At 36.1% G+C, this 15,561-nt stretch overlaps 1 protein-coding gene across 6 annotated transcripts in view; it reads right to left on the reverse strand.

Moving 5' to 3' along the window:
* Window positions 1–5,914: 5,914 nt before the first annotated feature.
* The window catches only part of Cul4b (cullin 4B), a 93,196-nt gene continuing 83,549 nt past the window's right edge, over window positions 5,915–15,561 (reverse strand). For all 6 annotated transcript variants that reach the window (XM_071606577.1, XM_071606576.1, XM_071606578.1 and 3 more), the window contains 4 exons: window positions 14,666–14,771; window positions 13,218–13,390; window positions 10,961–11,113; window positions 5,915–6,226 (listed from right to left, as the gene is read on the reverse strand). In XM_071606577.1, coding sequence (XP_071462678.1) covers window positions 6,131–6,226; window positions 10,961–11,113; window positions 13,218–13,390; window positions 14,666–14,771 — 528 coding nt within the window. In that variant the 3' untranslated portion in view covers window positions 5,915–6,130. The remainder of the gene's footprint in view (window positions 6,227–10,960; window positions 11,114–13,217; window positions 13,391–14,665; window positions 14,772–15,561) is intronic.

Genomic DNA, 15,561 nt, shown 5'->3' on the forward strand with positions numbered 1-15,561 from the left:
TGTGGCTCAGTGGTTGAGTTCAATCCCTAGTATCAAAAAAAAAAAGGAAGAGATAGATTGTCCACAAGAGGCTCACTTTAGATGAAAGAGAAAGGATAGAAAGATATTGCATACAAATAATAACCAAAACAGAAGTAGGATGGCTCTACCAATATCAGACAAAATAAAAATTTAAGTAAAAATTTGTACTATTACATGACATAAGGAGCATTGAGAAGGTATAACAATCAAATATGAACACATCTAAGAGTCCCAAAATAAATGAAACAAAAATTAGAAGAACTTCAACTTCAATTATAGCTGAATACTTCAATGTCCTACTTTGAATAATGGATAGAACTAGACAAGAGATGAATAAGGAAATAGAGAACTTGAACAGTACAAATCTACTTGAGTTAGCAGACATAAAACATTCTACTCATGCCATGCATGGTGGTACACACCTATAATCCCAGCGATTTGGGAGGCTGAGGCAGGAGGATTGCAAGTTCAAGGCCAGCCTTAGCAACTTAGTGAGGCTCTAAAGGACTTAGTGAGATCCTGTCTCAAAATAAAAAAAAAAAAAATAGGGCTGGGGATTTTGCTCAGTGGTTAAGCACTCCTGGGTTCAATTCCTGGTGCCAAAGAAAATGCAGAAACAAGATAAACATGAAAAAAAATTAATTGTATAAGGCTGTATATGCTGGCAATGAACAACATGATAAGTAAATTCAGAAAACAATTTCATTCATAAGAGCATTAGAGTAAAATACTAAGGAATATATTTAGGGAGATATAAGATTTATACACTGAAAAGTATGAAATTTTAGGATACACCTGTAATCTCAGTGGCTCGAGAGGCTTAGACAGGAAGATGGCGAGTTCAAAACCAGCCTCAGCAAAGGCACGGAAGGTGCTAAGCAACTCAGTGAGACCCTGTCTCTAAAATAAAATACAAAAAAGGGCTGGGGATATGGCTCAGTGGTCAAGTGTCCCGGAGTTCATTCCCTGGGACCAAAAAAAAAAAAAAAAAATGTGTGTAATTTTACTAAAATTTTAAAAAGATTTAAAAATAGAAAGTTTTCTTATGTTCATGGATTACAAGACTTAATATTTAAAAAGGGAATACTCCCCAAATGACCTATAGATTTAACACAATCCCTTTTAAAATCCCAATGGCTTTTTTTTTACAGAAATGGAAAGGCTGATCCTAAAATTCATATGGAATTACATAGGTCCCAAATGGTTAAAACAGTCTTAAAACAGAAGAGCAAAGCGGGCTAGGGTTGTGGCTCAGCGGTAGAGCCCTTGCCTAGCACGTGCAGGGTGCTGGGTTCCATCCTCAGCACCATATAAAAATAAAATAAAGGTATTATGTCCAACTACAACTAAAACAAAATATTTTTTTTAAAAAAAGAAGAGCAAAGTTGGAAGACATACACATTCTGATATTAAGTTCAGCAATTAAAATAACATAGTACTAGCATAATGATCATCATATGGATGAATGGAACATAATTCAGAGTCCAGAAATAAACCTACACAGCTACAGTCAATCAATTGAAAATAAGGGTGACAAGACCATTCAATGGGGAAAGAAGTCTCTAACAAATGGTGTTGGGACAACTGCATATTACATGTGAAAGAATGAAGTTGGGCTGGATGTGGTAGTGCATGCCTATAATTCCAGCAACTCAGGAGGCTGAGAGAGGAGCATCACAAGTTCAAAGCCGGCCTCAACAACTCAACAACTCAGCAAATTGTCTCTAAATACAAAAAAAAAAAAAAAAAGAGCTAGGGATGTGGCTCAGTGGGTAAGCCCCCCAACCCACCCCATTCTATCTCTAGTACAAAAACAAACAATCCTTTCTGAAACTGTACAACACAAATCTTTGCAGCAGCACTATTCAAAATAGCCAAGAGGTGGGAACACCCCAAAATGTTTTAACAACTGAATGGATAAATATGGTATATATGAATTTTTCCATCATAAAAAGGAATTAAGTATTGATACATACTATGCCATGGATGAACCTAAATAAAAAAAAAATCACACACAAAAAGCCACGATTCCATTGATATGAAATATCCAAAATAGGCAAATTCAGAGACAGAAAGCAGATCAGTGGTTTCCAGAGGGTGGGTAAATGAGGACTGAAGACTGACTGCTTAATGGGTATTGCATTTCCATTTGGGTTGATGAACATGTTCTGAAACTACATGATGGTGATGTTTACACAATATTGTTAATGTATTAAAATGATTAGAATGGGTCTGGGGTTGTGGCTTAGAGGTAGAGCGCTTACCTAGCATGCATGAGGCACTGGGTTCAATCCTTAGCACCAGATAAAGTAAAATAAAGACTACCTATAACTAAAAAATAAATATTTAAAAAATGATTAGAATGAAAAAATAAAATAAAATGATAGAATGGTAAATTTTATGTTATGTGTATTTTACCAGGATAAAAAATTTAAGGGCTTGGGTTGTGGCTCAGCAGTAGAGCGCTTGCCTAGCACGTCCACGGTGCTGGGTTCGATCCTCAGCACCACATATAAATAAATAAATAAAATAAAGGTATTGTGTCCAACTAAAAAAGTATATTTTAAAAAATTTTAAAAAGTTTGCCAGGCATGATGGCACATGCCTATAATCCCAGCTTCTCAGGAGGCTGAGGCAACAGGATTCCAAGTCTAAGGCCAGCCTCAGCAATTTAGGGAGACCCTCTCTCAAAATTTATAAATGGGCTGGAAGCATAGTGGTAGTGCACTCCTGGGTAAAACCCCAGTAACACACACCAAAAAAAATGCTTTGAAAGATTTTATTACAAGAATTAGAGGAAAAAATGAAAGGGATCTGAAACTATGAAATAGTTTTAACGTGTTGAATGCAGCACATTCCCATAATCTGTATTAAAAAAAAGGCTCTAGGGCTGGGGTTGTGGCTCAGTGGTAGAACGCTCGCCTCACACATGTGAGACCCTGGGTTCAATCCTCAGCACCATATAAAAATAAACTAAATAAAGATATTAAAAAGAGGCTCTACAGAAGAACAAGTCTGGCTTTTATTTTTACTATGCTACACATAACTTTTACCAAGAATTATTAAATATTGAAGTCTCTTATGTATCCATTCAAAAGAAAATCCTTAATGTCAAGGGGAAAAACGAAAATAAATTAACAATGTTAGATTTGAACCTGTTCATTATTCAAACATAAAGCAAGTATTATATTAATGGAGCATTAGCAAAGACAATATTTCTTTTTTTTTTTTCTTTTTTGTGGTGCTGGGGATTAGAACCCAAGGCCTTGTGCACGCAAGGCAAGCACTCCAGCCCAAACCCCATTTTATAAAGAATAATTATGCAAATTCCTATTGGCACTACTCAACAATTTGTTTTGCCAATTTTATGTAAATAAGAAAACAAAATATGTTCCTTTCATTTGCAGTATTAAACAGTGGTAATTAAAACAAAAAGTTTTAACTAAAAGAATTTACAGATGTTAAGTTTTAAAAACAAACTTCTCCAAGCTTTAGATACAGATGCCTAAATGGAAAAACTTGATTTCCTGAACTATACCCACAAAGAGTATGAATTTCAAGAGTATGACAAAGACATCATATTAAGACCATTTAGCAAACTCAGGAAACTGCATTCGAGAAACTTTGAGGAACATTTTTTTGTGACAGTAGTCGGCCCAAAACACAAAATTATTAACAGAAAAGTTAGAACGAGTGCCACAAATAAAATAAGCATAATCTCTAGTTGTCCTCTCAATTCTAGCCTTAGTTTTATACTGACTTCACAAAAATACTGGACTATGAGGATTGGAATGTAACAATATTTATACTTGTATTTGATTTTTCTAAAATGGCATTTAAGAACAATTACCTACTCTGAAGATTTTTGGGGGCATTTTACTTTTACCATACCCTCCCTCCTGATAGTCCCTCAAAATTATCTCAAAACTGTGGTTTTATAACTTTCTTACAATATGTGAATTTTAAAGATATTCCCCAGAAACTTTTTTTTAAATAAAAGTTTTATTGGAGAAAAATAGAACCACCACGTACACAGGGAAAAGAGCACAAAAATTCAACTGATACAGAACAACTGAAAGTCACAATTATCCAATGTAGTCTGCAATTACTTTTTAGTTTCTTAAACAATTCCCCTTAATTTTTAATAGTCTTGCTCATTTTTCAGCTGAAATAGCATCAAGTTTTCAAAGAATTAAGAACTTCAAGGAAGGGACCCACTTTCAAGATACTGAAGGTGACATCAAGAGTCTCCTTCTAATAGGACCAACTCTTTCTAAAAATCGTTCAAGAGTAATTAGTGAGTCTGGTGTAATGGTCTACATATCTCAAGAGACCATCATGGGTGAGTTAGAACACTGATGGAGATAGATGGTTCAGTATGGAGAGGGGGCAAACAAAACAGCCACATTTCCTTGTCAGATGAGCTCCTGTGAGGCTGAAAAAACATAGGCAATGGCAGCTCAAAAAGAATTAAGAAGGAATTCTAAAATACTATATGCAGTTAGACAACAGTGTGCAAGTTGATGCAATTAGAGAAAAAAGAGGCAACTTAAAAAATATATATATATAGCTGGCCACAGGTCTTTGAGAACTCAATAAAATAATCAATAGTAGACAGAAGAGTCCCAAGTCTCCTCAATTGAAGGTTAGGAACTAGGCTTCTTTCCTAATGGCTCCAAACAGGAAGGAAATATGCTGTTGCAAAAAGCATTAAAGAAGTTCTAATTAAAAAACAAAAACAAAACAAAAAAAAAAACAAAAAACACAACTTTCTGCATCTTCCATAACTGATTCCCTTCAAGGAAAAAACAAACGAGGAGACAAAACAAAATCCCACTGATGGTAATGAAGCCTTTTACTCACATTATCAATTGAAGAACAATACTATGTGTGAACAGTCTTGGGACATTCCCTGAAAAGGTGTCCAGTGGCTATGAGAACTCTTTAACTTCAAGCAACTTTGAAAGGAATACAGAACTTGAAATTGAAATTTCCAAATAGGGGTTGTGTGGGGAAAATGAGGGAAGACCTTTATATCTAGGGTTTTAAGATGTTAGCAAAATGGTTTAAAAGGCTCATTTATCAAAGAGAAGAACTGGGATGCTTCAAAAAAAATCCACACTTTGGTAGAGAAAATTGGAATGCTAAATCCTAGAAAGCCTGTAACAATCTACAATTGGTCCAAGATAAAGACAGAACTGTCCAAAAACATTTAAAGTCTAAATCAAGTTGAAAACTAGCTGATGAATTTTCACTCCTGTAATAATTTACAGAACATGTTGATTTTGGTCTCTTTTGCAATTTTTATATTGTATGCACTTTTAATATGAAGAAAGAGTTGGATTTTTCTTTCCTCTGATGTTCCTCTAATATGACTGATCAGCAATCTTTTAATTTTAGCTATTTTATAAGTACCTGTTAATCAGCACAGTAAACTCGGGGCTAAGCCATATATACACATCCAATACTCATAAATGGAAAATTTTAGGATGTGAATATACAAGATACTATGTAAGCAACTGTTACCCTACTTGAAAACTTGTTTCCAAATAAGCTTTTTTTAAAACATCCCCTTCAGTGTAACAGAACATTACCTAGTAAAATATCAATAGCTATGACAACTTATTTTTCTTTTCAAGGGAAATCACAAAACAGGTGAACAACCAAGTCCAGGGTGGTTTTTCTATTTGATAAATACATCCAGAACTCTGTACAGTAAATAAAGTTTGCATGCAGTTTAAGTATCTTTAAATGAGAATTTAAGCAAATAAACCTTTTGCTTCATAATGATGTATAAGAACCCCCCGCCCTTTATAATAGCCATAGGGACCTCTTCCCCAGTTCCAAAGAGGAATCATGAAGACCGGGTACTTTCTTAAGAGTTTTCTGCACATCATACTAAATAACATGCAAAGAGTTCAACAACATTCTTCTTAAGGTAAGTATTACTCTTTAAAATGGGCATGTTAACCACTGAGAAAAAGTCCACTCAACTATTTCCATTACAATGCTTCATTTGGTCATCGGTAGTATAAAAGAAGTCAAATAATATAGGATCAACAAGTTAGTTTATCCACTGTCTACTGCATATGACACCAAGGTCAACATTCTATGCAATATAGTTGTACTGGTTTGGGTTTTCTTTATCTCTTTCCATGTAGTCCCGATCAATTAAGGATTCTATTCTCTTCTTAAGATCAGCAGGCTGTAAGAGAAGGCAAATTTTAAATGCAAAGCTAATAATCATTAGCAAAAGCCCACTTAGCAATACCCCGTTAAAGAGAGAACTATTGGGGCTGGGGATGTGGCTCAAGTGGTAGCGCGCTCGCCTGGCATGCGTGCGGCCCGGGTTCGATCCTCAGCACCACATACAAACAAAGACGTTGTGTCTGCCAAAAACTAAAAAAATAAATATTAAAAAAAATTCTCTTTCTCTCTCCTCTCTCTTTAAAAAAAAAGAGAGAACTATTTTGTATAACAGATTTCATATATTGAATTTACTTACGTTTAGGTTTTTATTTACATAAATCCCTTAATATTTTTCTTTGGTGGTGGTGGTGGGGTGACCTACTGGGGACAGAACACTGATGGGGTACTCTACCATTAAGTTACATCCCCAGCCCTTTTAAATCATCACACCCATATCATTATACAATATTTTCTAGCATTTTTCTGTTTTTAAAAATGTTTATTTTTTAATTGTACACAACATCTTTATTTTGTTTATTTTTATGTGGTGCTGAGAATCGAACCCAGGGCCTCGCACATGCTAGGTGAGCACTCTACCACTGAGCCACAACCCCAACCCACCAACACTTTTCTATTTTAAAGAGATCTTCCCTAAAGCAACTACCCTCTGCACAATTAAATACAAAACCAAACTTCTCATAACTTCCCATGAGGAACACATTAGAGTTTATAAAAATACTACTTAGCTCTAAGCAATGTAGTTTGAAAAGATAAATACACCTTTATTTTGGATAAAAGCTAGGTCTCCAAGTTAGTTTTCATTAATATAAATTAAATTTTAAAATGGATAGGGGAAATCACTATTTAAAAGAATACTACATCAAATGGCTCAATAAACGAAGTATCATCATTCACATGTGTATTTCAGGTTTAATGTAATTAATTTAACTATCAACTCCTATACTTGATTTGGATTTCAGAATCTTAATTTTTTTGATACTTTTTAAAATTTGTTCTACTTAGTTAGAATCTTAACTTGTGGTTTAAAAATCAAGAAAGCTGGGGGGGGCTGGAGTTGTGGCTCAGCAGTAGAGCACTCGTCTAGCATGTGCGAGGCCCTGGGTTTAATCCTCAGCACCACATAAAAATAAAATAAAGGTATTGTGTCCAACTACAACATTAAATATTTTTTTAAAAAATCAAGAAAGCTGGATACAGTGGCACATCCCTATAATCCCAGCAACTTGGAAGGCTGAGGCAGGAGGTTGGCATATTCAAAGCCAGCCTCAGCAACTTAGTGAGGCCTAAGAACTTCACAAGACTCTGTCTCAAAATAAAAAGGGCTGAGGATTTCACTCAGTGGTAAAGTGTCCCTGGGTTTAATCTCCAGCATTATAATAACAACAACAAAAATATTATCAAGAAAGTTTATACAGCTTGTGTTCATGGCTGAATGTCATCTTGAGATGACAAAATTGTACTAATGTCTTGTGTATCTAGCCTATAAAAAGAATACTAAATTGTCCCTTATTATGTGTGGGAGATTGGTTTCAGGACCCCCAAACACCAAAATCTGCCAGTGCTCAAATTCTTATAAAACATGCTGCAGTATTTGTATACAACTTATGCACATACTTGTGTATGTTTGTATTTTTTTTGTGGTACTGGGAAACAAACCCCGTTGAGAGCCACAGCCGAAGGGGCCCCAGCAAACTTCCAGCTGCTAGCTGATTGGCTCACAGCAGCCCCAGCAACTTCTAGCTGCCAACTGATTGGCTCCTCTGCGGTGATGCTCATTGGGCTGTTTCCCTGCCCTTTCAGACCATGGAGCTGCTCATTGGGGGACTTTTTTTGGCTCTGCCCAGGACACAGCCAATTGGCCTCAAGAGCAGGAGGAGTGGGGGAGGTTGAGAGGCTTGTGAGAAGCCTGAGAGGCTTGTGAGAAGCCGGTGGTGGCAGTTGGGCTCTGAAGGTTTTTCCTGAGGAGCTGTGTGGTTTGGTGTGTGGTTCTAAAAATAAAGTTCGTTTCTTTTGACAAGTGGCTCCTGAATTGTGCCCAGCCAGACTGCGGCAAAACCCAGTAGTGCTCTACCATTGAGCTATATCATCCCTAGCCCCTAGCCCTTTAAATTTCTATTTTAGCTAAATTGTTGCAGCTGGCCCTGAACTTGCCATCCTCTTGCCTCAGTCTTCTGAGCCACTGGGGATTACAGGTGTGCACCATACTCAGCTCCTGTATATTTTAAATCATCTCTAGTTTATCTACAGTACCTAATACAATGCAAATACTATGCCAATAGTCATTACATTATACAGTTCATGTACTGTTTAGAGAATAATGACAAGAAGAAATCTGTTTATGTTCAGTACAGATACAATTCTGCTTATTTTAGAGATGGGGGCCTGCCTCATTGTGTTACCCAGGATGGCCTCAAGGGCTCCTCCTATCTCATCCTCCTGAAGCTAGTATACAGCAACGGACCATTGCACCCAGCTAATGTAATTTTTTAAAGAATATTTTTCAAGCTGGGCATGGTGGCACACACCTATAATCCCAATGGTTCAGGAAGCTGAGGCAAAAGGATCTCAAGTTCAAAGCCAGCTTCAGCATCTTAGCAAGTTCCTAAGCAACTTAGAAAGACCCTGTTTGAAAATAAAAAATAAAAAGGGCTGGGGATGTGGCTCAGTGGTTAAGTACCCTTGGGTACAATCCCTGGTACAAATAATAATAATAATAATAATATTGTCAATTGGTTGAATCCACAGATGTAGAGCCCATAGATGGAGGGCTAACTTTATAATCTTGCTTGCTAATAAGGGGATTTTTCAGACCATGAACACTGGATAAAGAGGAGAAAGCCATGCAGGGTATCTCACACCTGTAGCCCCAGCTACTCAGGAGACTGAGGCAGCAGAATCCCTTGGGCCTAGAAGTTCAAGGTCAGTTTGGGCAACACAGTGAGACCCTGCCTCAAGAACAAAACAAGGGCTAGGGATATAGCTCAGTGGTAGAGTGCTTGTGTAGCATGCATGAAGCCTTGTGTTCAATCCCTAGTACCACCAAAACAAAAAAACAAAATGAAAAACTCTTAAAATATTTTAAAAAATTCCATCTAGTAATCCCAAGGTTTGAATATCAAGAGATTTTTTCGTTAACTATGATGAGACACCTAGACTACTGCCACATTATAATGACACTTCTACCTTCCTAGCAGTGATCTCTCTCTGGCTGGAGATGAAATGACTATTAGGCAGAGCATGAGGGTGGAGTATGATAATGAGGCAGTATCAGGTTTGGAGAAGAGAAAAAGCCTATCTTATTAGAATCAATAGCTATTGAGTGCTTATTATATGCCAAATCCAACGCTAAATTTGTTTTTATATTTATGATCTCCTTTTTTAAGCCTCACAATAATCCTATGGGATAAATACAATTATTATTTCCATTTTATAAGAAGAAACAAGGTCAAGTGATTTATCAAAGTCCAAAGCTCTTAAGAACTCCAACATCCAGGAGTCTATCCAAACTATACTAAGTGTTTAGGAATCTTCTAAAACTTAAGATAATAGTTCAGAATATCATAATGTCTAAGCATCTTTACTACTGGGTGTTTACATGAAAACATATACATTTAATTGCCAATTTCAGTTTACCAGAACTACAGCCAGACTTTTCTTTTTCTTTTTTTGGGGGAAGTATTGAGGATTGAACCTAGGGGTACTTTACCACTGAACTACATCATTGACCTTTTTTTATTTTGAAATATGGTCTCAGTAATTTGCTGAGGAATCCTTTGCCTCAGCCTCCTGAGTATCAGGGATTTACAACCATGTGTCACCATGCCCAGCTAGCTAGAATTTTTATAAGACACTAAAAGGAGGTTAGATTTGATCAGTGCATGCTGTATGCATGAATGGTACAGCTACACTGAAATCCATTAATATGTATAACTAATACATGTTAATAAAAATGTGAAATATGAAAAAGTCACTTAATTATAACTAGTTATCTGTACATAAGTTTGTTTGTTTTGGCTTTTTTTTGTTTGTTTGGTGCTTGGAATTGAACCCAGGGACCTTGCTTGCATGTGGTAGGCAAGTGCTCTACCAATGAACTATATGCTATCCCCTGTACAGTTTGTAATAAACATTTATATAAGCTAACTAAATGTAAGACTTAATGCAACCTAAAAATTAATCAAACCTGCCAAATACAAAGGTGTTTCTTTTTCTTTTGGGCGGGGGGTACTGGGAATTGAACTCAGAGGCACTCAACCACTGAGCCACATCCCCAGCCCTATTTTGTATTTTATATAGAGACAGGGTCTCACTGAGTTGCTTCGCACCTCGCTTTTGCTGAGGCTAGATTTTAACTTGTAATCCTCCTGCCTCAGTACCTGAGCCACTGGGATTACATATGTGCAACACCACGCCTGGCACCATGGAATTTCAAGGAGAAAAGAAGTTCAAAAGAAATACACTGAATAAACTTGAGAATGTCAATAATTCAGTTAGCCATTAAACTTTCAGGTATAGGGGCTTCTATAAATTGTTGCTCCCTTTTTTTCATAGCTTCCCACATATGCCAACAAAGTCTTCTTTTTAATCATATGCATAAGCACAGGAAATTAAAACTTGTTTCTCTAAATGGTCTTAAGGCCTTAATCTGAGTTTGTAAGATTAGTGTTCAAAAATTCAACATATTCTTTTATTTATAGCAAGCTTAATATGAAAACATGTAAGTACCTACCTTAACTGGAAATTTTAACTGGTTGTACACTTCAGAAACAAGGAGATTGTGACTAAGTGTCTTCCTCATCTTCATAATCCGAACAATTGCAGCATCAATTTGATACTGTCTATCTTGGAATACTCTTTCTGTAGTGCTTGCTTGCTCCTCAACCTAAAAAAAACAACAACAAAAAAGCTAAACTTAAGAAAGAATTGTACCTGAAATGAAACTTGATGACTCACAAAAATTGCAAATTAGGGATACGACATTCTTCTGGTTTTATATGTACTGAATTATCTAAGTAAGTGATAATCCCAGTCATTATGAACACAGAAAAGACAGAAAAAACTCACATAACTCCTCCCTATTTTAATTATATTGCCTTGTACTAATGGAGTAAAGCCAATACCAGTTAATAGAATAACACTGTCTTTGAACTGATTTTCTGGAAGTACAGAGGGCTGATGCAGATTTTAACATATTATTCTTTTCTACTGCCTCAGCCTTCCAAGTAGGTGGGATTATTAGCATGCTCTATCAGCTACCATTTTCTTTTACTGTTCTCTTCCTGATAAACTTATGAGTACCAGTACAAGAGCTTGTTCACCAGATTTCTGTATAAAAACAGCTGTATAACAGTTTCTGACTGAAGAAAAATAAGTCAGTCTTTGACAAGTAATTTTCATTTGGTAATATATAAACCTCAAATACATTCCATTAGGGCTTACATTCCTTCAAGATTTACACAAATTTAGGTGTTTAGGAGTCAGTTTGCCAATCCAGATACTAAAGTAAAAATGTTAACCTTTAGTACCTAAAATGAAAGAATGATTTGAATTTTTTGCATCAGTTTAATTTCTGGTACAGCATAAATGGTTTGGAAGTAAGGACAAGGTAATCTTTTTCTTTAAACAATTTTTTTGTAGTTGCAAATGGACACAATACCTTTACTTATTTTTATGTGGTGCTGAGGATTGAACCCACTGTCTCACACATGCTAGGTAAGTGCTCTGCCACTGAGCTACATCCCCAGCCCCAGGACAAGGTAATCTTTTACATTAACATCGTGCTTTGATGTGTGTGTGAAAAAGGAATTTGTTTGAGGATACTGACCCTGGTCTCACATTAAAACTTTTCCCCCAGTATTGCATTATACCTGGTTGGAACTGAAGCCAACCTGTTCAGGATGTTGTGGTTGGTTTCCTTAATAAAATATCTTACAATTCAAATGGCAAAAATAAAATATCTAACTTCACTGTTAATCAAAGAAATAATTAATTAAATCATTAAAATTCTTCAACAAGCAAGTTGGCAAAGATTTTAAAAAGAAAATATAATCTTGAGCTGGGGTTGTACTTGCGTAGCATGTGCGAGGTGCTGGGTTTGATACTCAGCACCACATATAAAGAAAGAATGAAAAAAAGAAAGAAAGAAAATGTAATCTTTAGTGCTAGTGACGGCACAGTAAGACAGGCACTTATGCTGCTGGGCAGAGAATAAACTGGTCTAGAATTTACAGAACACAATATGGCATTATTTTTTATGTTTTTATTAGCATATTATAGTTATACTTAATAGTGGGGAATATAGCATTATTTGCTAAGATGGTTAAAATGTTCACATTGTTTGACCCAAAAAAATTGACTTCCATGAATTTATCATAAGGGAAAGATCAGAGAGATTAAGCTTTAGGTACAAGGACATTTCTTGCAGATTTATTTATAATACTAAAAAGTTATGAATTTGGAATTTGAGACCAGACTGGGCAACACAGTGAGACCCCCTCAACCCCCACATAAAAAAAGTCATGAATTTCAGTGCCAAAGAATCAACAAATTATAATGGCAATGTAAAGAAAATATTATGCAGTCACTTGTCACTTTTGAAGATATTTATAAGCATAGAAAAATTCTCAAGGTTGGGGCTGGGCTTGTGGCTCAGTGGTAGCATGCTTGCCTAGCACATGGGAGGCACTGGGTTTGATCCTCAGCACCACATAGAAGAATAAATAAAAGTTATGTCCATCTACTGCTAAAAATATTTTTAAAAGTTCTCAAGGTTGAAAATTAAATGAAATAAGCAGGATATAAAACTACATTGGCTATCAACCCAATCATGAATACTCCCGGACAAAAAGAAAACCCCAAATCAAATATGGAAGATTAGATATTGGCACAGAGAATGTATTAAGGTATACAATGTTTGTAAATTTCTACTATGAACATATAGAATTCTTATGTATTAAGACTAGGAGAAAGGAAAGCAAAAGATTTACCGTTTCTTTCATCTGGATTTGATTGATCTTTATCCTGAAAAGTTTGTGTTTGAAATCATCATTACAAATGAACTTGTCACCATCTTCGATATCTTTGCCCTTTGGATTTTTTGCCAGAACTCTAGCTTTGCCACAGGCTAATGACTGCAGTGTTCTCCTTAACTCTCCATCCTCTAAAGAAACAGTAATTTAGTTATCTGTTATCAGCTCATCAGCATGAACCTCATGAACATTCAAGCTCAATCTAGCTTCCATCCCTTCCATCCATCCCTCTATTCAAACTTCTCCCCCCACCCAAGGTCACCAAATACTTTGTCCATGTCTTATCTAATAGTATTTTTCCTGGTCATCGTCTACAGGTGTTAATTATCATTCCATGTAGATAACTATAACCAAATCTGAAATGACATTTGACTTCTCTCCAGTCCTGCATTTAAAGGACACCTTCTCCAGGCTGTCTGACTATCATAACTCCAGTACATCCTTCTTTCCCCATAAAACTACATTCTCTTTCCAACTGTTAGTGGTGATACCACTAATATACTAACTACCAACATACTATGATGAAAAACTCTGAAATCATCTTTTAACTCTTCTTCTTCATTCCTCCATGCATGTAACAGCTGCTTCCTTTGAGATGCCTCTTCTTACTGGCCTCATTCTAGTCAAAGCCCCTTAGTATTTTATGCCTGAATTATCACAATAGCTTCTAGATTAAAATATCTTCATCCTCCAAGTTCCCCTGTCTACTGATTCCAGGTAAGTTATCCAAGTAAGTTACTTCTATTACATCCCACATGAGACCCTATAATGTACATTTCATTTGTTAGATTTACCAGGCCTTATCTTACCAATTGAATTTTGTAGCTCACTATTCTATGCTACAATTAAACTCTTCATGATTCCTGCCATGTTGTCCCCACTCCTAAGTACCAAGTTTTTTCACACAATTTCCCCTTGCCTCATATGCCTTCTCACTGACCAAAACTTAAAAGTCCAGCTCAAGTTCTACTTCCTTCATGAGGGCTTTCCCAACCGTGCCAGTCTCAAGTTATCTCTTGTTTTTGTTTGTTTGATTTTGGGGTGAGTGGTAGTGGGGATTGAACTCAGGGTTACTTGACCACTGAGCCACATCCCCAGCCCTATTTTGTTTTTTATTTAGAAACAGGGTTTCACTGAGTTGCTTAGCTAGCGCCTCACTTTTGCTGAGGCTGGCTTTGAACTCCTGATCCTCCTGCTTCAGCCTCCAAGCCAATGGGATTATAGGCATGAGCCACCATGCTGGGCTTTGTTTATTTATTTCAAATGTCTTTTCTCTCTTTCTCCATGGTTACATTAAGAGTACGGAAGAGAGAGATTATTCCTTTGTATCCTCCAGACTTTAATGTAGTTGTGTGCACATGGTGGATACCTAATAATGCTTGCTAAACAACTGGTTCAATACAAACCTATCCCGGTAGCTTGCTTGATCTCTTCTAAACTGAACTCCTCTCCCTCATTAAACATTAGCAGCACCAGTGTTTGAAAAAGAGAGACCTGGAGTTCTTTTTTACCCTGTTGGAAAAACAGCAATGTTTAACCATAATTAAAAAAAAAACATAAAATATTAATCAAACTAAAAATCTCTCATAGGAAAAACATTTTTCAATTAGTGGGTTTAGAAATGGATTAACATTATTCAGAAAAACCACTTGAGGTGGTAATACAGTATGTTCAGTGTAGGGTTTAGGTATGATCCTTCCTAAAATAAGGGGAAGGATTAGTTAATCTCTTAACAGTTTAAACCTTATAATTAAAATAATTTTCATTACTTTGTTATTCTAATAACTCAGCCCATTTGTCCTTACAGACATTCATCACAAGCAGTAACAAATCACTATATCAAATGCATTTTTTGACTTGTTTGATTCGGATTAATTTGGGAAAATATATATATATATATATATATATATATATATATATATATATATTGGTACCAGGGATTGAACTCAGGGGCATTCGACCACTGAACCATATCCCTAGCCCTTTTTTGAATTTTATTTAGAGACAGGGTCTCACTAAGTTGCTTAGCACCTTGCTTTTGCTGAGGCTGGCTTTGAACTCATGATCCACATGTGCCACCCCGCCCAGCAAGTTTTTTGAAATTTAGATACATGAACTGTTCCCCTAAACTCCTATTCTATTCTTTAGCTCTGGCCAACAGGAAGATTTCAGTCAAGAAGTCACAATGTGAATTCTTCATCCACAGATGGGAAAGGGTGGGGGGAAAATTATTGTTTTTGATTTTGAAGAAGGACCAAATCAATTGTGAAAAAGATCACAATCTTAAAATATACACACAACC

Source organism: Marmota flaviventris, chromosome X (assembly GCF_047511675.1).
Source record: "Marmota flaviventris isolate mMarFla1 chromosome X, mMarFla1.hap1, whole genome shotgun sequence".
Classification (NCBI taxonomy): domain Eukaryota; kingdom Metazoa; phylum Chordata; class Mammalia; order Rodentia; family Sciuridae; genus Marmota; species Marmota flaviventris.